Source organism: Corapipo altera, unplaced genomic scaffold (assembly GCF_003945725.1).
Source record: "Corapipo altera isolate COAL_440 unplaced genomic scaffold, ASM394572v1 326, whole genome shotgun sequence".
Lineage (NCBI taxonomy): Eukaryota > Metazoa > Chordata > Aves > Passeriformes > Pipridae > Corapipo > Corapipo altera.
The window spans coordinates 1,623,949-1,649,133 of record NW_020884945.1 but is presented as its reverse complement, the minus strand read 5'-3'; the positions used below and the strand labels follow the sequence as shown (position 1 = coordinate 1,649,133).

At 42.4% G+C, this 25,185-nt stretch overlaps 1 protein-coding gene across 4 annotated transcripts in view; it reads left to right on the top strand.

Annotated features, from left to right (window-relative positions):
• Positions 1-25,185, top strand: part of TRPC5 (transient receptor potential cation channel subfamily C member 5) — a 93,522-nt gene that overhangs the window by 16,270 nt on the left and 52,067 nt on the right. For 2 of the 4 annotated variants that reach the window (XM_027662408.1, XM_027662406.1), the window contains exons 1-2: positions 3,370-3,769; positions 20,711-21,232. In XM_027662408.1, coding sequence (XP_027518209.1) covers positions 3,392-3,769; positions 20,711-21,232 — 900 coding nt within the window. In that variant the 5' untranslated portion in view covers positions 3,370-3,391. Of the gene's footprint in view, positions 1-3,369; positions 3,770-14,314; positions 14,408-20,710; positions 21,233-25,185 lie in introns of those variants that run through there. The other 2 variants (XM_027662407.1, XM_027662409.1) reach the window with 2 other exon arrangements.

The following is a 25,185-nucleotide window of genomic DNA, read 5'->3' as shown; positions in this document are numbered from 1 at the left end:
GTCCAGTCCAAAAGTAGGCAGCAGGAGATTCCAACAAACCTGCCTGTGGCAGCTGTGACTCTTCAGAGTGAAAGCCCTGTTGGTGTAGGCGATAAATAGGTCTGAAGTGAGTGGTGAAAGATGCAGAGAAATTTTTACAGTAATAGAAAAACCATTTTAAGTTATTAGACAAAGTAATGTGGCCAGAAGCCTTCCTTTTCCAAGCCAGACAAGCTGTTTCTGCCAGGTATGGCTGCTTTTTAGGGGCTAAAACTCTGATTTCTGTGTCAGGCAACACAGAAGTGGTGTCAGGCTGAAATGGCTTGGAGATTTAGACTTATAGTTCAGGGAGAAGGACATCCCAGCTGGAGAGTGGTGATAGAGTCCAAACTGAGTGCGAAGTCCTCTTCCTGTATCTTTTGTAGTTTATTATGTTTATTATAGTTCTCTTGTTTCTCTGTACCTGTTTGTGCTGCAGGTATCACCACTGCATTAGCCAGTCACTGAATATTGTCTGAGGCGTCTCCAATCAGGCATAGACTGGAAATACTTTCTTTGCCCCAAATATTAACTCAAGTAGCAGAAAATGCCTCTCTGTGAAGATAATTCATATGGAAAACATGCATTTTCAGGCTGTCTGCACAGATTCCAAAATTTTAATGTTTCTGGTTTTGCTACCTTTTAAGAACATCATTGCTGCTTCTCCCTGGGCAGCACCTACCCCTTCTCTTCCCTGGATTTAATCAATATTTTTGTCATTTTTTAACTGTTAAGCCAGACACATGACCAGTCTGGGACAAACAAGTGGTCTAGGGTCTACCAGCATTGTCTGCTTCACCAAGAGGTGCTGCCTCCGGGAGACTGGTGGTATTGAGAAGCGACAGCGAGAGCAGGGATCCTTGTGCTTGTTCATTCCATCCAGAGGTTTGACTCATGCTCTAATAGACAATCCTGAAGGAGAACGACATCAGGTTTGGAAGATTCATCTGTAATTGCGCTGGATCTCTGGCTGAGGGACAGCTCAACAGCAAAAGGTTTTGCTGAAATCTTCCATGTAATCCAGGCAGGGTGTTTTGGTTTTGGGGTTTTTTTTGATACTGCATGCTCTCATTTACAAACCCAGTCAGCAGCACGTGTTTGTTAGGCTATGCAGTGTTGGCATGTGAAGAATTCAGGAAAACCATTCAGGAAAATCAATCATCAGTCTTTCCTGTTTAGTTTCATTGCAGCTTCTTATGTGCCTGAAGTATTTACAAAATGCTTTCTTGGACTGGGAGATGAGATTCCACTGAGGAGTTAAGATATCTGAAGCTTTCTTTTCTTTCTACAAAACTGTTGGAAAGGAAAGGGATTCAGTTCTGGCATGATGTTTCATAAGGTGACATTTGTTATAACTCATTGCAAATGTTACTCACCATCTACAAAGTGTTCAATTAAACTGAAGAGCAGTGAAAAATTCCACTTTAGTAGCTGCACTTATTACCAGAATCCCTCAGGTTTTTTGGAGCCAACATATTCCCCCTGGAGACTTCTACGCAGTGACTACTGTCCCCTGTGACCAGTCCTGCTGATTGGTGTTCCCTGCTCCCATCAGCCAGATTGTCACACTTGGACAAAATTTCCCTTCCCGTTTGGGTTTATCCTTACTTTCCCAAAGATCTCTTTGGTCATTAGTTGTTAGCAGACCTGTGCTTCATCCTTTTGTGTCCTGTTAATATCTCGGTGGGAATTAGCTGGACCCTTCATAAATAACATTTTCAAAAACAAAATTTGAAAATGACCTGTGATCCTCGATCCTTTTGAAAATCAGAGTCCTTGGTTATTGAAACTTGAAGCTTCTGAGTCACTGTGACTGTTCCTTAGTTCTAAAAGCTTTAGTGGCATAATGTTTCCATAGAAAATAAGCCAATATATTTATAGTTTCTATTCAGATTATAGTCCTTCTGCCTCAAATGCCTTTGTGTGTGCCTTGAGACTGAAATGTTGGATTCTATGATTCTGTATGTGCAGAGACATGTGTGAGCAGTATGGGAGTAACTCTGGATATGTAACAAACAAACTTTTCTTGCACTTGTAGGAAACTGGGATACTGAGTGAGCACATTTTCTGAGGTGCCAAACTGGCTGTTACAGATCTCTGGCTCCCCAGGAAGTTTGCAGATGCAGCTTTGCTGTGTGCTACAGCCACCCACTGTTCTGCAGTGTCAGCTGGGCTGGAGCTCAGATCCACCCACTCCCACCGTACCAGGCCCATCACTCTGGAGCTGAAGGCAAAATGCAAATGTATGTGCTCTGTGGAACACGGCTTCCCTACGGCAGGAGGAGATGGAAACGAGAACCCATGGCTTTGCGCTCCCAATTCCCCATCAGAACCACAGGAACCTCCCTTTTTCCCTGGATAGGGCACTAAAATGGAACAAAACTCTAGCTAATTTGCTGCAGGAAGCCATTGAGCTTTGTGCAAGGAGATAGAACAAGCACTCCAATTAGTTATAGCTGCTGGTGTCCCCTGGTCCTGACTTGGTGTCGTTTATCAATGCCCAACAGAGGTAGACAACACTAGTTCCTTTTTTCCTTACCTGTGAATACCTGTCGAGCCCATGTTTCCTATTACTCCAGTCACCTGTTAGGCTCTTAGGGAACCATAATTCATTCAGTTTGCTGCACTTGTTCCAGGGCACAATTTACTTCTTGTTTTCCTAGACCTAAAAACAACATCACAGCCTTTGGAGAGCAAGGGTGGGGGCTTTCTACATCAGCCTGTCTTTAGGTCCTATTTATAAGTGAGGAGAGTGAGAAAATATGTTTAAAAACATTCAAGCTTTAAAAATAAAACTGTGACCTAGTCAAAGAGTAAACATTAAGGAAAAATAAAGACCTATTTTAAGAGATGGAAGCAGAGAAGAAGCAGCAAAAATATTCAAAATGAATCTATTACTGTAAATAGGAGGGCGTAAATCAGCAGCTTCTATCACTGGCAGTTCAGAGATGCTGAGGACCTGCACCATCAGTGAAAAAGGAGGAATTGAAAAAAATATTGAGTGGGAAATAAAGCAAAGATGAGAAATCCACCTATTTGCACATGTGATAGGTTATCCATAAACAAGATCGTGCTTCCGACCAGATAAAAGAAATCAATGGCATAGTGTTTAAGTGAAATTAAAAAATACACTGACCGTCTGTCATTCTACATTCCTCTCCTGAGCAGTGGTGTCACCTTTATGCTTTCAGGAAGCCCTTTAATGTGGGGTTGCTCAGGGGGTGTTATGGTCACCATGTTGAGAATAAAATGTCTTAAAAAGGGATCGGAAGCTTTTACCGCGATGGACCTTTGGAAGTTTGTCCCCTCCGTGTCTGTTTTGTCACTTATATGTGGTTCTTCTCCCGCACAGGTTGCCCAGTCACTATGAACAATGGCCCAGCTATACTACAAAAAGGTAAATTACTCACCATACAGAGACCGGATCCCGCTACAGATCGTGCGGGCAGAGGCAGAGCTGTCGGCGGAGGAGAAAGCCTACCTCAGTGCTGTGGAGAAGGGGGACTATGCCAGTGTGAAACATGCCCTGCAAGAGGCAGAGATCTACTACAACATCAACATCAACTGTATGGATCCTCTCGGTCGCAGTGCCCTTTTAATAGCCATAGAGAATGAAAACCTGGAGATCATGGAGCTGCTGCTGAGCCACAGCGTGTACGTGGGCGACGCGCTGCTCTACGCGATACGCAAAGAGGTGGTGGGAGCTGTGGAGCTGCTGCTGAACTACAGGAAGCCGAGTGGTGAAAAACAGGTCAGTTTAGTGTTCCTGTTCAATTTTAAGCTATTATCCTGTGTTAGGAGAGTGGTACTGCACAGAGAGGTGCAGTGCAGCACTCGTAAAGCACAGTCCTTGGTGCAGGTCCATTGCTTTAAATGCCCGGAGCAGATGTGGGCAGTCCGGTTTGGATGCGTATTTTCCAGTCTGAACAAACATTTTCTGTGTGACTTAAACACTCAGCGTTTTCTGTTTCACTCAGTGTTTTTTCCAGCCCTACAGTGTTTGTGGACATACTGATTTACAGGTTGATTTATAGATGAGTACTTTCTAAAGGAATTTGTGGCTTTCTGAAATTACATTACAACCCGTAAATGTGAACTATTGCCATGCTGTTGTACTGATATTAAGTGGAATTGCTTTTCATAAGTAAATTCTGAAAGCGCACGTGCTTATAAATAACTAAAAGCAAGCAAAAGTCTGCTAGGTTTCAGTCCTTTGCTGTAGTGCAGACATACCATCTTGGTCTCCCTCTCCAGGGAGCTCTAGGGAAGAAATTCTGAGGCAGAACATAATGTTATAGCAAGAGCTAAGCTGCTGTATAGCTGAGCAATGAACAACTGTGACTTGTAGGAAGGATCCTTAGCTACAAAGCCATTCCTAAGTTACATAAGGATCTTTGTGAAAATCCTGTCACTTCAAGTGTGACATATCACACTACCCCAGCTGTGTTTTCTGGTTTTCTTCTTGTCATTTGTAAATATTCCTGCCAATAATTGGAATAAGTTAAGTACATTACTGACCACTGACAAATTTTGCATATTCACTGACCACTGACAATTTTTTGCATATTCACTGCTTTAGAAAGGAACATCCGAAACTTGGGTAATCCTTATATATCGAGTCTCCTTCTGTAGGCAACACATCCCCCTGTGTGTGAAGGAAGAAAATGATTAATACCAGTCAATCATAGAAGAAAACATTTTCAATGGATAGGCCCCTTAGTACATAGTTTTTCAATAGTCATTTTGTGTAGCCAAAGCAAACAATAAGGATCAACCCTGACAGCATTCAAGAGTGCTCAGCTTAATATTTAGAAAAGCAGCATTCTGCATGCTGTAGCAATGTGATTCTAATGTGTGATTTAAAAACTAATCTTTTCTATCAGACCTAGAAATTGAAATGATAGTACTGGGTTTTAGTCCGACAAAATATAAGTAGCAAAATATGGACCACACATGGAGAATGAGCCATTTTTAACTTAGTCTTCTAGCAATTCGAGCATCCTACAGCTCAACAGAAAGCAGAATAGAAGTTTTTTTCAGTGGCAATGAGGAACTGTCAGTAATTATTGCAGGTTAATAACAAGTTTCTCCTGAAATATCATGGAAAGCAAGCGATAGGATTCCTGTGGATTTCTGTGACATCTCTTGCATAGCAAAACTTGTGTTCACTCTAATTCATAGCCTTGCTGGGTTAACTGGGCAGAGATAAAGGTCCATGAAATAAGGTTGATTTATTGCAGCTGAAATTCAGCTCCAGTGTCTCTAGTTCAGTGATCCATTTCATGGTAGGTCTGTTTAATTTTTTGTTATCTCTGTGCCAGCGTGCAGCTCTCCTTCTGTAGCTAGGATTGTATCTGCTGCAGGGTTTACAACTTGGAGGAGAACACGTGTGGGGGAGAAGGAGATGTGGTGCCAGTTTCAGCTTTATTTACAAAGTTCGTTACAAGACCAGATTTCATCGGTGTATTTTAAACTAGTACTGGCTTGATGCAAGATTCTATGTACAAGCTAGGATTAACTTCCCTGGCTGGGTTTCAGGCTCTTCTGTAGACTGCAGGAAGTGTTTGGTGGTAGGGGGCTGCAGGACTGGACTTCTGTTTCAGCAGTTTCACTGATCGTTCATGCAATGATGGTAATTAACATTTATTTCATTTATAGTGATATAACATTAGATGGAGAGAAGTGCTTAGTTAAGCAAAGTTGGGAAAAAGTTGGTTAGCTTGTCAAATCACAAAGCTAGTATAGGAACACAAGTTCCTGATGCTAATTCCACAGCAGTATCAATATACATTCATTAATTATCTTTGCTGGACCCTTTCTCATAAAGTCCTTTAGGAATCCCATGCCTAATTACTTTAACAAAAAGCACCTGATAATCAGAGCAGCACAGCTTTGTTCTCATCAGCTACTTACATGTTCTAAAACATATAGAAAACATGGGGATTTTGTTGAGTAGTAACACAAATTCACACTTCGTGGAAGGGTTTCTATCTGGCTGAGAAATTTGTAAGATGGTGTCACAGCACTTCTTATATATCAGGTTTAGTGTAAACTATTCATTAAATGTACACAGGGTTCAGTTTCACCAAACAAACCTGAGTGAGAGCAGCTTCTCGGACCACATGTGACAGCTTGTTTCCCATCAGGGGCTGGTTGTCTTTGCTGTACTCCAGGCAAAGGTGCAGAAGCAGCATCTTCTAATTACTCTGCCTTAAATGCTCATTCATCTGAGCCTGGTGTCTGCAAAAACCTGTTCATTCCATTCTCCTGCTGTCTGCTTCTGAGCTGTTATTATTTGCCTCTCTCCCAAAGTCTGGTTTCTCTGACTGCCAGGCACGAAGAGCTATTTGAGTCTGTTCACATCAGCTCAGTTGATTGTTGTCTTTGCATCTCGAAAGCAGCTGAGTAGCATCATTCAGGATAATCCATTTCATGGGCATGTGTCTTCTCTCACTCCCACAGCCTTATCCTCATGCCACAGTCCTGATGGGAAAGTGTTACAGGTTGTGTTATGTGGGGTCACTGTGACTGTATCTAGTTTGCAAAAGATATGCCCAAAATGAGGTCGAAAACCATGGCCCTTTGACCTGCAAAGCTGCAGGTTCTCTCACCGGCCACAGAGTCTCTGCAAGCTGATATGTCCTGGATGCTCCATATCTGTCTCTTGAGAGCTGCCTGAGGGGAAGAGTTCTGCTTTTCCCCATGTGATGACCTTTTCAGGGAGCAGAAGTAAAAAAAACCCTTTCAAATATAAGAAGTGACCTCTGTTGTGCTCCTTATGTAAGAGAATCAAGGTCTCATTGATGATGTGAGGGACAGGGAGAAAGGGATGAAGAGGCTGGATGGCAGAGGTGCCTGGATCCTGTTATTCAGAGAACTTTTATGAATCATTACTCTGCAAACCTTTGCTAGACTGCTGTTTAAGCACCATTTACTGAAAATGCCATGAGAATGGCAGGGGTAAGTCATAGCCAGTAACTATAACAACACAGCTCCCTCACTGCAGTGTGAGGGGTGTCTCAGGAGAGGAGGAGATTACTCTGTTTACATGTGGAGCATGTGAGAGCCGGGAGCATGAACCTCCTCCCTCCAAAGGCTGCTGCAGAGCACATGCTAGATTAGTGTGCTGAGCAGTGATGTGGTAGAGTAGCTGTATTTCCTTTCAGGTTTATCTCCAAGCAAGACTCATAGGCTATTTTAAGAACTTAAAATTTCTTCTCAAATCCATTCTGTCCACTCTGGACCACTTATGGCCACGGTTTTGTGTGCTGCACTGAGTCTCCTGATAAAGATGAGGAGAAGACTTTACCAGTTACAGCCAGAATAATGGCTAATACATTTACTGCTGAAAGACACTGTTGGCTATGGGTGATTTTGGGGTCAATGAGAGAGTTGTCATGGTGCAAACACCTTAGTTTTGCTACCATGGGAAGCAAATGTGCTGATGTGCTTCACTCCCAGCAAAGAGTAAAGCCCAGGCTTTAAATGACCCATCCTTTTCTTCAAATTGGAACTGTTGGAACTCTTCAAACATACCACACCACGCTCTGGGGTGGACTCTCACATTTTTCTTTGTGTCCGTGTGCAAGTGTGGTCCTGAGTGGTGGAAGGTGCCTGTGAGCAGAAGTTGGGGTGCTGAGGCTGTCACAGCCCTGCCCATCCACCACAGCACAGATGGGAGCTTTTGTGGCCTTGGCAGGATGTGGTCTGGACATGGCATAATGCTAAGACAAGTTCTCAGGGAAATAAAGGAAATTCGATTATCTCCTCAAAATAGATTAAGTAACAAAAGAGCTTTTCTAGTTCTGTGATTTTTACAAGTTCACTTGTTATTTCCAAATGTTACATAATTTACTCCAACTAATCCTCCAAGCTTTTTAAACCATAGTTCACTTTGACCAGTCACTTTGTGTTGCTAATTGGTCACTTAAGTCATAGGGTAGTTTGGTTTTCCCCAAATAGATGATAGACATTGGGAAATCAAGCAAAATATTCATCAATATTAAGAGGAACAACAGAATAAACTAGTTTTCATGGAACCTAGAGGGTATGCAAGTGTTGCTCTTCCTGCGGGGATCTGTAGTATTTCCTAGGAAGTAAAAGTGAGCCTAATCTGGTGCAATAGTTATTGTTTGATTTTCTGGACAGTTAAGAGGCTGATGTTGTATTGCATAGCAGCAGAGCAGTAATATATGTGTACGTGGCATGGCAATCCACACTCAGTGGTGAGTGGCGTGTTATTCTTAAATAAGACAACAAATCACTGAATAACCACCAGAAAGAGTGGTAGACAGAAACAGCAAAATTCAGCATGTGCAGATGCAGCATTGACTTTGGCCCAGGCTTAGTGAGTCAGGTAGCTCGTGTGTTTGGGGCTTGGAAGTTAAAATACAAGTAGCCTCTGCATGAGACAGGTCCAACACATACAACGGCAAAACAAGACCTTAATGCTATTCTGTAGGTATGGAATAGCAGATATCTGGCTGGGGTCCTATGGGGTTGGAATTAACAGGGAACTTAAAATTACTTCTTTTTTTTTTTTTTTTTATTCAGTACTACCATGGGAGCAAGGGAATGTATATATGAAGCCTGTTGAACGAGTTTGCCTTTCCAGTAAAATCTTGTGTCTCTCAAACTATTTGACCTTTGAATTTTGTTGCATTTTTTTTTCTAAAAGTCCTCTTAGATATTCTTTTTACTGCACAAACATCAATACAGTGGGTTATGTTTTCAGCCAGGCTGGATTCTGCACCTAAGCTGCACTTAAACGGCGTCTAATTTCCAGCAAAGAGCAGGAAATGCATGTCCAGAGATTCACATTCACCTACATATTTGATTCACTTTCAATTTATCATTAGTAATAGTTGCATTTCCTGACATTTTAAAGCCGCTGAAATTAGCACAAATTTTCCCTGTGACTCCAGCTGAGGTCTTCAGGGGCATTTTCTTTACAGCTGCTTCTGTGAATTCTTTGAAGCAGCCCCAGTTCTCCACTGTGTATCACAGCTCTCAGTTTGCACAGATCTTGCCTCATTTTTTGCCTTGCTACACAGCACATCAGGCACAGGCTGTGCTGATGGCTGAGCCCTCCTTCCATTCTTTAAGGAGCTCTAATCAGTCATCTGAATTACTGCACATTCATGGTGTAGCCTTAAGCACCTTTCCAGGGTAAAGGTTTTCTTCACATCAGAGCTGACATGGACTGTTCACATAGGGAGGGTACGAGCATCTCTCTGGTATCTGTCGAACTTAGCAATTTGCTCAGGGCAGATGGCTCCAAATTAATCTGGCTCACAGATTGGACTACAAATGCAATTCCTCAGTAAACAGAATAAACAGAAAAGGGATCACAGTATTTATGGCTGTGACTCAGTTTGTTTCGATAGGCCAAAGGCCTTCTGAATCAATGAGACCTCAACAGATCCATATGTATTCCAAAAGAAGGAGCTTTACTGAAACAAACTCTGGAAGAATGTGGTTGTGAAGAGGAAATTATAGAGAATAAAAGGCAAATTTTCAGTCTTAGTTGCTAATCATCAGATACCTGCTGGTGAAAAGTTGATGCCACTTGATAGTGTTAGAGAACTTAAAATTTAACCTCAAAAATCCTCTTTCAGGTGAGCTGATGAGTGAAAATCCACCTTAATCTTCATGAAGATGTCATAGATCAATAGCCTAGAGACAGTCTTTTGTAAACCAGAAAACAGCGGTTTCATTAAGCCATTTTTTTCTTGCCCAAATCCAGTAACCTTCTTGATACAACGTGGTTTAGCTTAATTTTCCTACTCACACCAGATTCTTGTTCTGCAGTCAGAATCCATTGCAAAGTTTAACTCTTATCACCAACAGCCCTTGATTTCACAGACTTACTGGTGCTTACTAGATGTGCAAACTCATTGTCAGCCCTGTGCTACCACTGATGGGACTGTTTAAGTCAAAGGAAACAGTTCAGTTCTCAGATATCTCATGATATAAAATCTAGATTCTGCAGGCAACTGGGAAGAGAAGAGTTTTAGAAGCAGCTGGTGTTCCTCATACTCTGGCTGAAGGGAATCTGTCTCACCTTCAAGCAAAATGCAGGTGAGACAGAACAGGTCCTGCCCTGTGGGACCTGGGGTTAGTAGCTGTGGGAAATATTATCCTATCTCCTTCAGTAACAGGTTTACGTTTCTTTTAGAGGTGAAGAAGAGACCTGGGGACTTCGCAACTAAAATTCCTGATCCCTTCAGCACTGGCTCCTAATCTATAAACTGAGGATAGATATGGGGATATCACTCACATAGAGAATGAACAAAGTCTTGCTTATGTGCTGGTAGCAGATATTCTGGGTGCATGCACCGTCTTTTTCTGGAACCTCGCATGAAGTACAGAGTTATCCCAAAGTGAAGAGTGTAGCCCTTCTGTGACGTTAACCATTACATACCAGCAGTGTTTGAGTTCTTCCTTACTTTATGAAGATCAGCTAATTCAGGGAGTTGTTGCTGAAAACTAGGCATCCATATCACAGGCAGGGCCTCTTCTGCCTGAGCTCTGGCTGTCCAGCACTGTAACACAGAGTATAACAGGCTGGTGGGTGTGACTCAGTACAGGTGCTGTGTCCTTTGCTATGACTCAAGACAGTAATTTCCATGTTAATAGGAGAGCTCCAAAGTGAAAAGGGAAGGCTGAACCTGGTGAGATACACTGATTGACAGCAGTTTCTCAAGAAAAGCAGCAGTTGAGAAGAAAAGGGCCACAAGTTCTCAGTATGGAAATATTTGAAAGGCACAATAAAGAATAAAGGTTGTGTCTGAAAACAGAGGACTAGCTGTTACTGCTCCAAAACCTAATGGCTCTGTTAGCATCCAAGCTTTTCATTATTTTTATTGATGCAGTAATAATTCACAGCTATAGTTAACATGCCTTTGACATTGGCGGCTGCCTTCAAAATGAATTCCATCTAATTAAACTAAACAATAGAGAAGTCAAAGACCACTCCAGTTAATGACTGCATTTAACCAGAAGTTTCTTTCCTCCTTCCCCACTGCCTTGTTCTCTAAATAGTCTTAAGTGTAGGTGAACAAGGTGTGAGGCAAAACAGAGAACTGGGGTGATACTGGACCTAAGGAGTAGCATCAAGGTTAAGGCTTGCAGGCTGCAGTGGCAGCTACCAGGCATCCAACAGTGGCAGTAAGTCACTGGTTCCTTCTCCTGGGTCAGCCTAAAGTCTGTTATTAGTTCCTAGGAGTGCTGATGGGGTCAGGCCAAGAACTGCCTTACAGCATGTTCAAATGGGTCGTGCTTGTGATTGAATATACAGCCACATGGAGAAGTTGGGAATGTGCCGTTATACGAGATGCTTCCCAGAGAATTATCTTTACTCCGGAGGAGTGATCTCAGCACTTGCCTGCATTGGGCAAACTGTGCAGCGTATTTTCAGTCAGATGCAACATGTTCATGGGATTCAGCTGGATGGATGAACTATTGTAGGGGAACTATTCGTAGGGGAAAAAAATCCTTTCTGTGTTCCTACACAAGTAAACTTGTGGGCTCTCTATAGACCTGTTAATTAAGGGGTTCAGTTTCAAAGAAATGTATTTTATTACCTACCCAGCATCCATGAATATGCCTACTGGACTCACCTGCCTTTGCTCATAAGCCCCAGTTACAGCATCACCTGTTCCCTGACATCACACAGCACATGTGTTTGCCTCTGGTCTGTATGACTCCCCCGGCCCAGAAGTTTGACCCAGCTGTCTAGATTTACAGATACAGATGTGTGGGAGAGTCTTCCTGGGGCAATAGTTGCAACACGTTTTCCAAGGGAAGCTTCTCTCTATGGGGAAATTGAACGTAACAAATTACAGGCTCCTCCGAAACAAAGTCTGAGATCTATAAAAATCTATACAGAACTGCAGGGCAGATTGGCAGGAGTCTCCCAGCCCTTACCTGGCTGTTGAATAGGGCTGTGCTTGGGTGGCAAAGCAGAACGTCACCCTTATGGCTTGTTTCTCCCTGTGATGGGCAGTATTTTGGTGGCAACAGTGGGCAGGGATATCAAAAAAGGCATTGGCTGAGAACAGTATTCTCACTGCTTATCTCTGCATTGCTGCAGCAAGGGAATGCTGTAATCCAAGGTCTTTGCTCTGTCATTGCCTTGGGAGAACATGTTGGAAAACCGCTCCAGCCTGCAGGAGGCTCAGGGCCACGTGCACCGTCGGTATTTAGTTCATGGCAGTGAGAGAGGGCTCCTGTGCTCCACTTACACACTCCTCAGGCAGACAGGTGATGAGGTAGCACCAGGCTCTGCAGCATGAAAGGCGTATCATTAGCTAGATTCTTTCAACTTTTAGCACTAGGAATAACGGAGGATGTCACTGTCTTAGTGGGAATAAACAAAGATCACAACCATGCAGATTTTATTCACATGCAAGACCATGCCACCTGTCTAGATTGTAATTTCTTTTCTGTTGCAAACTCTGTTGGGGTCTTTTCATAAGCCACAGTGTCTTCTTGGTTAGTAAAACAATGCCAAAAGCACAACTTAATAGTTAAAATATGTAGTGACTGGGACATGGACAGCCTCGCTGGTCAGCAAGAGAATAATTTATTATTTATTTCAAGCCTCTATTTATAGAGGAACTAGTTTTGTTTCTAGTCTGTGAGCTAAGCATCTTCAACCTATCAACAAGCAACACTTGGCCCTATAAAATTACAGTATGCACATTTCTACCTATTAACAACTAATGGCCATCTTTACACCTATCAGCTTTCAACACCCTTTCTTCTTTTCTTCAGTCATTTTCTTGTTCTGGGTCACAAGACCTTTGACTCCACACACCTTGTAGACACTTCCTCCCACCTTCTGCCACATTCTCTTCCATTCTGGCAATGGCCTCTGCTCAGTTAACCCTTTGTGTGCCTGCTCTGGTCACGATCCTCCACAGAAATGGGAACAATGACCCCCCTGGTTCGTGAGTACCCAGATGTTTCCTGTGCACTGTCCGACAGCGCTGGGCTGGCAGAAGGTGCAGTCACTTGATCCTCTCTGCGATGGTGTTTTATGAACAAATCTGATTTTATTTATTTTTTTTTTAAAGAATATGGTCAAATAGGAACACAACCCAAGCAAAAAAACCCCTCCCTTTTCAAGCCCTGTTAGCAACGTATTACCTCACCTAAACTTAATGAAACATCTTTCACCTGCATAAGGTAATAAATTGCAGGAAGAAGGGTGTTTTATGTACAAAGATGACATAAAAGGCTATAGATAGCATGTTGATTAACTTATATTAGCACATCTTGTCCTTGTTACCACTAGGAATAGATGATACAGAGACCAGGTAAAATAAATTAAAAAGCTGGACAACTTTCCCTCACAGAATAAAACCTGAAATATATTAGAAAAATAGTAACCATAATAAAACAAAGATTACCTTGAAGATGGAGGCTGCAGATTTCCAGATAACCATGGACTGTCTTTCACCATGCTTGGGATCAGAGGAAAGCTTATCCATAAAATGAAAAAATATCTAAGGTGAAGCAACATTCCAAGGCCTTTAGAGTAGTTAAGAAATTTATAGGTCTGGATTAAGGAAGCTCTTTAACAAAATTAATTTCCAAACTTAAAAACAACATTAAAAATAAAGACTAAGCCCTAACAATTTTTACTCAAAACAGCTGCTCCTTTCACAGAATAACTCTTAAAATGGGAATGAAGAAAGGTGGTGGTGGTGGAGAAATGAACAAACAGCATTTTATGATTCCAAATGGGGGGGGAAATCAGCTTCAGGCATATATGAACCTAGGCTGCCTATCCAATATTCAGGAAATAATTCAGTTTACTCCCATGTCAGCAATACTGGACTTACAAGTGTGTTGGTATCAGAGAGTCTCAGGAAACAGCTCCAGCAAGCAGCCATGGAATCTCTGCATTTTGGAAAGGCTGTGGTAGATCCATAACATGCTGTGAGCCAAGTCCTCATGTCACTTATGCCACTTCAGGAACTTCATTACTGTCTGGATTTGTAACAGTCCTGAACTTTTGTCCTATGTTCGTTTTAACTGGAGAAGTGTCATCATTCAGCAAGCCCCAGGCCATGCAAGTGTATGACAGAACCAAGATTCACTGGGTAGTTGGTCACATCACAGAGATAATGTGACATAACATGTAAGCTGTGACTGCAATGAGCTTCTCAAACATTCTCACACAGATGAGAAGGCAGAACCAGGAGAGGGGGCAGCTGCTTGTGGCACAAGACTGGTCTGATTCCTCAAAACACGAGTAGGAGCCCATGAGCCCATCTTCCTGCTGGATTCAGTAGTTCTTAACTGGAGCGAGACAGAGGAATTCAGGGCAAAGCAGACTTCAGGCTGCATTTCAGTTCAATTCAAGAGGTTCAAACTCGAGGTAACTCTTTACAGCGTCCAACTGTGACTTGAAGAATAAGCCCCACTGACTGCACTCTTCCTTCACTCATCAAGTGCCTCATCTCTCCTCCACCTGTGTCTGAGGGTGGCTCAGAGGAGAGTGCTCTGTCTGCAATGACTTGCCACAGGCCATTTCAGTGTGTATTTGCAAAATCCTTTCCTTGTAAGGCTTCTCTCCTTATTCCTCTTTTTTAATCCCCAGCAAAGGAGAAGTTATTATGTAGCATCAGCCACAAATGGTGACATCTTTTGAAAATCTTTCTGGCTGTGTTGCATTCCCTAAACACATGACTGAACACAAGCTCTGATGCAGTTCTGCCACTGTCAAGTGCACTAGATTTCAGTTTAGCTCTGAAGACTAATCCCTTGAGTCTACCTCCATTTTTAAACACATGGATAAGAAGCCAAATTAAAACTGGAAGAATCTAGAGCAGATATATCTGTATTGTGCTTTTGTTTACTGGTTATGGAGAAAGCTGTTCAGTTTTACAGGTATCACAAATTTAATTTTTCACGTTCTTTCACTAGCAATGCATTATATTAGTTAATGACTATTAAAAATTCCGTGATTCTATATCATGCTGTTTTTTATTCAAAGGTGCCTATTTTACTGTTAATGTGTACCACCCAGTAACCTTGTATCAGCATTTGGCTTGCTACAAGGCACTAAAAAGTACTAATTTTCTCTGTTTTGCAGTATTAATCTGAGGGGCAGAAACTTTATTCAACTTTACAGGCATGGAAGTCACTGGGGAGATTTTAGACCAGAAAGAGCCTTTTCTTCAGGTGGATATTTTGTGACAGCTGTATTGAAGTCAGTGGAATACTTCAATAATAGTAGAGCTTGCTCATAAGTACATCTACAACGTGTGCCTTATGCCAAAGTTGTAAAGCTTGTTCATAACCAGCACAAAAGCCCTTAAGTATGGTACTTTTTTAAATATCTGTTTGTGTTGTCCATTATATTTCATTTACCAAATCACATCATTCCATGAATTGTGCTAGAGAAAAAGCCAACCTCCCTACACCTATACAGATACTGTCATCTCTCTGATACAAGGCATCTCTCAAGGCATTTTTGATTAAGATACTCAGTTACAGAAACATGCACCACTGTATCACCTAAAATTAATGCTTAAATTTATACAAGCATGTAACATTTTCCCGGAGACCCATTATAAGGTTCCTTCCAGTACCTAAAGGGAGCTTACAAGAAAGCTAGAGAGGGATTTTTCATAAGGGCAATGGGGAAAGGCCTTAAACTGAAGGAGAGAAGGAGCAGATTAGATATTAGGAAGAAATTCTTTGCTACAAGGGAGGTGAGGCCCTGGCACAGGTTGGGCAGAGAAGCTGTGGCTGCCCCATCCCTGGGAGTGTCCAAGGCCAGGCTGGAGCAACCTGGGCTAGTGGAAGGTGTGCCCATGGCAGGGGGTGGAATGAGATGGGCTTTAAGGTCCCTCCCAACCCAAACCATTCTGATAAGGAAAGTAATCCCTTTAGGATTCTGTCAATGAAAGAATTTGTTCATGGGTTCAGGCAAGGAGCAGGATTCAACTGACCATGCCAGTCAAAAGACATATTTTTCAAGACCCTTTTGCTGGCAACACTGCCTCTGTCTGTCTTGCTCTACAGAGCTGCAGCCAGTGGTACCACAGGACTATGATTCTGAACAAAACCACTGTCACTGCTAAAGCCCTTTCTGACCATCAAACCTAAACTGATGTACAAAATCTTTTTAGAATGACAAAAACTGGTTGTGCCTATCACTACACTTGTGGATGGCACATGCACTTCCCCCATACAGCTGCACACAGAAAAGAAACTAGAAATAGGAAATCCTGGATCAATAAGTTGCCCAAGCTTCCATTTCTATAAGTGTTATATTTGTAGCTTTCCAGCTAAGCTTGCATGAGTTTGTTTTGGCAATTAAGAAATCTTCTGTAACACACAGTTGAATCAAAAGGTATCCAAGCTGAAAATAAAGAAAATTAATATATCTACATTTTATCATGGGTATTTATTACACTGGTCCAGGTGAGCTGATAGTTTATGAAATGAAGATGGCTTGAAAATGGGGCAATTCCACCTGTAATAGGCAACAGTATTATTAGATCAGTTATTTCCAGACGAAAGTGGTGGCATTCTCAATGCCAGAACATTCTCAATGCCAGAACAGGATGCATGTTTATCTGACCCAAGAATGACATGTTTATCTGTTTCATCCGACCCAAGAAGTTTATAATTAGTGATTAACAAAACTAAGTAAAGGATTTTGTGGTTAGGCTTTGCTTTTTTTTAGATATTCTCTATTGCTTCAGATCTACAGTTGAGGTCCTGAAGCCTTCAGTAACTGGGAACTCAGCTGTGATGTTCACATTTTGTGTCACTTTGTTCACTGGCAGAGCCAGCAATGACATCAGTCACTGCTGAAGGGTTATGTGGGGAGACTGCAGCTGAAGAGCACCTGTAATTGCTGAGCAGAGACCTGAACATGAAGGAAGACCAGTGTCTGTCAGGGTCACCAGACCATAGTCAGGGGCACAGTCAATCCAGGGGGGAAGAAAAGTGTAAGATGCAGACACAGAAAAATGACCCCAAATAGTCATTAAAAAGAGCCAGACTCCCCTCAGAGTTCAAGATTCTGCACTTGACTGCCGAGTTCCCTTGCTGCAGAACAGCTTTTTTCATCTGGTTGTCCCTTTATATATGCATCAATAGATGACAGATGCTATGGAAACACTGTAGAGTGCTTTGAAGTCTTCTGGTGTTTGAACCAGTATTTTAGCTTCCATGGTCTATAAAAGGCAAAAGGTGTATTCACATTAGTCTATCAGTTTGGTTAAGGACAACGTTTTTGAGGTGAATCTCCTCAGCTTTCACATTTATTGCACCTTTGTTCACGTTTCTGAGCAGTCTTGGAACACTTGAGCTGTGTTGCTTTTACACGCACTAAACCAGAGGACCTGCTCCAGGGAAGATACCAGACCAGATTAAATTCAAAGTAAAACTCCTGAAAGTCCTACAGCAAGGCCATTGTACCTTTAGAGCCAGCTTTTTTCCTTTTTCTCTCTGTAGTTTTGTTCCTCTTACCCTGTACTCATGACTAACATCAGCAGAGATTCCTGCTCTTCCTAACCAGACCTCCCTTCCAGCATTGCAGTATTTGCTGGAAAACTTGTTTTTCTGTTCAGAGGAAAGCTTAGCTATACTGAACAGTGCTTTTCTGTGAGCTAATCCTTCATTTTCTTCTCTTTTAGTGAATTAAGCTTGTTTCTTCACCCTCCTTTTTTAAATAAAGGGGATTTCTCACTCGCTGCAGCATCATTCAGAGAAGCAGTGGTAGAGTTGTAAACAGCCTACTTTTATGAGGATTAAATCTAGGAAGTATTCAGTCACTTGTTGTTAATGGCAGTGTTAATTTCTCAAGTGAACATTACCAAGATGAAATACAGGCAAGACTCTTCTCCTATGCCAGTAGTGGCAATAAGATTCTGAAGGACTCAGCTTAACAGCTTATGTCAAGTGATGAGGTTAATGGAAAAGAATTTTGTTATTCAGGTCACTTAATGAAAATAACCTTGGAAGAGCTTAGCAGAGCCCTTGGGGTAGAATAAATTATTCCTCTTCTTGCTTCCATCACTGTAAGTTAACCCAAGACACAGAAGAAGCTGATCTAAACATGATCTCAACCGGGCAGAGAAGCACTGGAGGAACATCAGTGATGACAGTGTGTTGTTGTAATCTCTGCTGTCACTCCAGTGGTAGCATAGAGCCTTTGAGCACAGGCTAGCTTTGCACAGCCAGAGCTTTAAAACAAGACAGTTTATGATGCAGGTTATCAAAATGCTGCAAGAAGACAGCAAAAATGCTTACCACAATTTTTTGGCCAACGCACAGCCTTTGGGTCAGCCAGACACAGTAAAGAGGCCACAGCAGCCATCAGTCACACTGCTCCTGTTTTGTGTGTCGCTGGTTTGCTTTGCTGCTCAGAAATAAGCTTCAGCTCTGGTGATCTGAGACCTTACACTGATGCCCTGTGTCTCTGAGCACCACCATTTCCCTCCTTATCCCTCAATTAAAAGTGCTGGAAGCTGCCCAGGAGCACATGCCTTTATCACAGAGGCTGCTAGAGCCTCATGAAGCACTGCACCATTTTGAGAGTGAGGGCTGGTATGTGCCAGAATAAAGGAGGAGGGGTCACTTGGTTTGATCCCAAACATTGCATCAATAACTTTGAGTGCCCTAGATCCAGATTTAGAAAACCTCCGGAACAGACAGGAGTAGCACTATCCCCACCTGTAACATTACTACCTTCTCCTCAAGTGCCCATTTCATATTCCAAGCAACATGAATAACTCATCTGTGGAAAGCTGAAAATCCTTTTCACAGCCCTGGGTACAATAACTTCGATATAGAAAAACAAGATTAAATTTGACAGTAATAGGAGTGATAGAGGGGAAAAGTGTTCTTCCTTCGAGGCAGAGGCTCTGAATACAGCAACTGGCTGAAAAAGGAGGGGAAGAAAGATAAATGCAGTTATATTCAAGCATCAGGACTTAAAAAAAAAAGCTTCTAAGAAAGAGAAAAAAACCCTGCACCTTTCTCTTGACATTTAACAAACTACCGAAAGGAGCTAAACAAAGGAAAAGGAAGAGAGTCAAAGACCTTACAAAAAGAGCTGCTTTCAGCCATTTGTTACTAGATATCTTCAAATACATTTATCCAACCTTGCTAAGAGACACCAAGCCCTCTGTGACCCACAGCAAATCCTCACTACTGTTTTCTCTACTTCCCCATGAGCCCTATTTATCCTCTCCCTCCTGCCTCTGTAGGGACCAGCCTGAGTAGCAAAGGCTCTCTACACCCGTGTGTCTGTAGGCTGCCAGGGATTTAACTCCTCACGTGCCACATTTAGGGGAGCAAATTTATTCCCCAAAATCCCTCTAGCCCCCCAGTGAGCCCTGCTTCAGTCACTAGCCCTACATCTTGATGTGTTGATCACATTTGGGATCATGTTGTGCGTTGTGAACAGGCTCTGTCCCACTGTTGCATCTGTAGAGGTTTATTGATGAACTTTAGCTCTTTTGTGCTATAGAGGCCCTTCACTCCCAGGGAACTGACATTCTGTGACTGGAGCTTCACTGTCTCATAATCAGCCTTGGGGGTATCCTATGGAAGGATTTTTAATCACTTACCTCATGATACTTCATCACATCTATACTTTAGGATTTATACAGACTAATATTTCCTGTCATTACGACTCTTTGACAACAGTTGTCTCAAGCACCTTTGACATTTGCAAGGTGAACCAGACCTACTGTTCACCAAAAGCAGCATTCCTCCCTCCAGCAGCAGGATGCCAGGTGCCAGGGCAGGAGTGGTGGGCACACAGAGGACGGTGTGTTTGAGTGGTGATTAACACACAACAAAGAGACCTGCCTGTGCTGCAAATGGAAACACTGTGTGCTTGGGATGTAAGAGCATTTCCATCTCATTTAGCTCTCTGCATACAGTAATAAGACACAACAGGGTGTGCATTAAGCTCATCTTTCAGGAAGTGCAATAGTAGCTGGAATGCACAGCCTGGAGTGGCTTATTTCTAGTGGACTGTGGCTCATTAATTTTACATTTAACTTTTTTCAAGTTCATTTAAAAAAAACCCCAGTGAATCTATTCTGAGGGCAGTTATTCGATGTATCCTTACGTTGAAAAGTATTTTCAAATAAAATCAGTAGGGAAAAGAGAAGAAGAGCTTTTCCCACCTGCAGACCAGTGTTTGGTTTTTGCAGGACCTGCTACAAGAAGGTTCTTGGCCTGCCAGTGCAGAATATATCATGCAAATAGTGATAGCTATGGAAGGCTATTCAGTACTTACTCTTTTCTAGATTTTCTTTTTGTGCAATTACCTGTGCCTTTTGTCTTCCTTTCTTTCATCCCTTCGTTTTTTTTTTCTCTTTTGGTGTATGAACCAATACCCATTTCAGATGAGGTTTACATATAAAGCATTTGGATGGGGATGGGACTGACTTTTCAGACTGGAAGATGAATGGTCACAGGTTCCTGATTAGGAGGCAGACTGGCATGATTTGGGGGAAGATGGTTTTGCCAGAATAGGAGTGTGTGTGTGTGTCCATGGCTATAGCAGGATTTAAAGAACAGAGGGTGTTATAAAAACTCTGTTTTGTTATGACGTCACTTCAAAAGTATGAAAGAGGGACATCTGATTTCTGCTGTTCCACGTGAGATATGACTTCATCCCTTTATGGTTTATCCCTTCATACAGGTTCCAACCTTGATGATGGACACCCAGTTTTCTGAGTTCACTCCAGACATCACACCGATCATGCTGGCAGCTCACACCAACAACTATGAAATCATCAAACTGCTTGTCCAAAGACGGGTAACGATTCCACGCCCACACCAGATCAGATGCAACTGTGTGGAATGTGTCTCCAGTTCGGAGGTGGACAGCCTGAGGCATTCCAGGTCAAGGCTGAACATCTACAAAGCCTTAGCCAGCCCTTCATTGATTGCCTTATCAAGTGAGGATCCCATTTTGACAGCCTTCCGACTGGGCTGGGAGCTGAAGGAGTTGAGCAAAGTGGAAAATGAATTCAAGGCTGAATATGAAGAACTTTCACAGCAATGCAAGCGTTTTGCCAAGGACCTTTTGGATCAAGCACGGAGCTCCCGAGAACTGGAGATCATTCTCAATCACAGAGATGATCAAAGTGAAGAGCTGGACCCCCAAAAATGTCATGATTTGGCAAAGCTAAAGGTAGCAATAAAGTACCACCAGAAAGAGGTAAGAGCCGTCTAAATGTGAAGGTATTGGGTAAAACAATTCATTACTCACTATGGGTTTATTCAGTGTTTCTGGCTCTCAGGTGTGATATTGCATGGAGCAGAGAACCCTGTGCACCTGAATTAATCACAAACCAGCAGGCTCAGTGCACCTTGGTGACAAGGTGGATTTGATGACAGTTGAGGGCAACAGGACTCGGATTTGCTGCAGTGGGCTACGGCTTCTACAGTACCAACAATTTCTGTTTCAAAGCTACTTGAATCCCATTTCATTGTAACCCATCCCCCTGCAAAGAACAGCCTTCAGACATTTCCAGGTCTGTCTCTAAAAGCTTTTCCCAGTTGCTGCTTTTGTGCAGGAACCCAAAGCTAGAAGGGGTTGCCTAGCTCATAAAGGTTGACTCCTTGGATTCCTCATTGACTGCAGGAAATAGTATAATACACAATTCACTTCCTGCAGCCACCAAACACTTCTAAGCACCCATTCAACACTAATTCATAAGGGTCAGAGAAAGGAGAGCAGCTAAGGAGAGCAGCTAAAGAGAGCAGGAGAGATCTGGAGCACTGCTGCTGTCTCAGGTCTCCATGCTACCAGCAGTTTTATTGGGTGAAAATGCTTGTGTGATGCTCAGAAGAGGATCACATCATGCATATACTTCTTCACACTTGTGACACCTCAGGTTGATTCTTGGCCCTTGATCCATCTGTGTTTTAGGAACTGAGAAGCAATTCCCAGAAATTCAAACTCCTTCCTGTAGTTCCAGAGAAGAAAGCCATACTTCAGCTAAAGGACACAGAGCCTTTCAGAAGCCCTGCAAATCCAGAGATTTATGAGTTGATTCAATAAAGGCCATGAACTCCAGAAGAATGCTGACCACAGTTTCATTAGTTGGCTCTGGATTTTCTTTCTCTTTCCAAACCCAGACAGAATTTAGTAGATGATATATAACTGTTGGCCAGTGATATTCCAGGTTATCTGAAGGAGGAATTGAGCTGCTTGGTTGAGGAACTGAATTGCAATGTCCCTCACATTCCTCTGTGTCTTGGAGGGTGATGTGGGTAGCAGAAGAACCTGCTACATTCCTCTTTTCACTGCCTTCCCCAAATTCAACGCTTCATTTTAGGCACCGACCCAACATGATATGATAACATTCCACCTCCCCGAATGGCTGCTCGTGTCATCCAAAGCACAATAGTCAAGAAGTGAAAGATGCAGATTTTCTTTCATCCCTTTGGTCTGTTGTGCTTCCTGAGTGCCAGTGCCTTTGATGCAATGAGCTGGAGCCAGAACCTCAAGCTTCTGGGGTTCAGTACTTGGCCACTTACTGCCCTTACTGGGCTAATCCAGGTTGTGCTTTTCACTCGGGCTGTGACAGTGTTAGGTAACACCATAAGTTCTTTAGGGACACAAAAAAGTAGTGAAACATTAATCTGGAAGAGGGTAATACAGGTAATAGGGTCAGTGTTCACTGAGTCTAAGAAGGGCCAGAAAGACCACTTCTGCTTTTTCATTGACCTGACAGCCACAGATGCTGCTCTCACATGCACCCCTCAGCAGCCAGGCTACCCCTGGCACTGCTGTGTGTAGATCACTGCTGACCCTGATGTCAGGTCACTGCTGGCATCCAAGTGTAAGCCTGTGGCCACCCTTATCTCGTATTCACATTCAGCAAGTGCAAGTCTGAAGGACTTCACTGTATTTGAAATGTGGTGGTGAACAGTCCTGAAGATTTTTTGTTTTAGAGTAACAAATTTTTAATCTTGCTTGACAGTTTTTATCCTTTTTTTTTTTAGGCATATTTGACTTAATTCCAAGCATATGGACAAATTCCATGTTTTGTGACACACTCATGACAGTTCCAGCCTATAAATTATAGCAAATATGCTCTGTGTTGCCAGCTAAAGTCTGTGCTGTTTCCAGGTAGAATACTGGTGGGCTGGGGCAGAATGAATGAGGTTGGGAAACCAAATACTGAACCCCATCATCCTACCTAGTTGTTCACAAAAACCTGATGCATCCTGCAGGATGATTGTGGTTTTCTTATCATGTTAATTAGGCCATCTTATCATGATAATTAGTGCAATACAAAACCTCAAGCAAGATACAAACATCCTGCCAGATTCTGAAAAAATGACTAGGAACATTTGCCAGGGAGATGCTGAGAAATGTTTTTTAATCATGATTGAAGAGCATCAGACTAAAAGAATTTTTGTGGGGACAGGAAGGAAAATAGAAGCGAGTTTGGTTTCGTGAAAGAGAGTTCTGCAGAGAGAAACAGCAGACTTTTAAAAGCAGAGCATCTTGTTCCGCTGAAGCTTTTTGTCTTAACATTAAATGGGACTGGATTGGATGGAGAAGCTTTTTATATCTTAATGTTGACAAAAATAAAAGTCAAATCTCTAGTTGTCTAAGACAAGAATCCAAAATTGACTTTGGTTATTTTCTGGGGTGTCAATTGTTATTGCAGGTGTTCCTTCTTTCTATTCAGCATAATTTCACATTGTTTTTAGAATAATTGTTAGACAAATTTCCTGCAGCGTTTTGCTTTTTGAGTGAAGTAAACCTCAAATTTCCCTCCAAAATATAAAATTATTCCATTTCAGCCTACTTGGGCAGACAAGTTCAAGTTCAAGACTATTTTCAAAGAAGTTGTTAAGAGGAAATGGGTAAAGAGATCATTGCCTTTTGATGGAGGAGCAGGACTGTGTGTAAATCACTTTGCACCAGCGTAAGTGATCTGGGAATTCAAGAATCTCCACCAGACACATTATTCAGTGTTCTTTCAAGTGAACCCACCATGCCTTTCCCCTCAGCCCCCACTGCACTCCCATACTGAAGAGAAGGTGCTGGTTTGTTCCAGGTACAGAAAAGTAACAGCCTTCAAATTTCTAGTGCAGGTTGGTGACCCCAGCAGTGAACATACAGGACTGAAAAAAATCCCAATGGGAAAAGCTAGATGTCTGTGGTCAGATGTTGGAACAGGCTGGCTAGGGAAGTGGTGGAGTCTCCATCCCTGGAAGTGTTCAAAAGGTGTGTGGGTGTGGCACTTGGGGACATGGTTTAGTGGTGAACATGATGGTCCTGGGTTAATTGTTGGTCTCAATGATCTCAGAAGTCTTCTCCAACCTTAACGAGTCTGTGGTTCTATGAATTATTCTGTGTGCTCTTGGTCCAAACTGTGCCCTTGGAGGAAGGCTTTTAAAGCTAAATAAGTGCTAACTGTGCAGATGAATAGACAGTAAATTTTTTAACAGAGTATAATCGGGTTAAGTACCTAAATCCTGTTGGAGATTAGACATTTATCTTGCTGAGGCATTTGCTGAATTAGCTTCACCTTTTGGTGCTTAGCTACTAGAGAAAAAACCTGATCTTGCCCTTTAAGTGTTAGCAAACAATTAGCAACCAGCCCTGCCACAGACACACCTCCCTGTTCTCTGCACCGAGTCCTGTAAACACGCTCATGGAGCACACAGTTTATCTTTTAACCTGGCCTGAGTGCCTCAGTCTTCACAGGGAGCAATGTGAGCAAGGATTAGCAAAGGGAACCACTTCAGATGTGTTCTTCCTTCAGAAAGAGAGCAGCCTCATCCCAAGGGCTCCAGCTCAGCCAGTACCCCCAGGTACATCCCACTGCCAGTGCACTTCTGCCTCGTGACACACATACAGGTTTGTCTTTACAGTGATAGAAAAATCTCTTATTCTGTTTTTTTTTTTTTCACCAAAAAACCCTGGGAGGTGGAAGTTTTGATTATTCCCAACCATTAAACCTGTTTAATATTCTACAAACTGACAAATGTGTCGCTTATTACGAAGAAGAACTTTTTCCTTTGCAGGAGGGTCAAAACAATGGAGAATAAATTTCTTGCTTTTCGTGTTTGTTCTTAATACGCCCATAAATCCTAAAGGGTAAATTACTGTTTAGGCAGATGGAAAAAAACTCAGTTATACTGAAA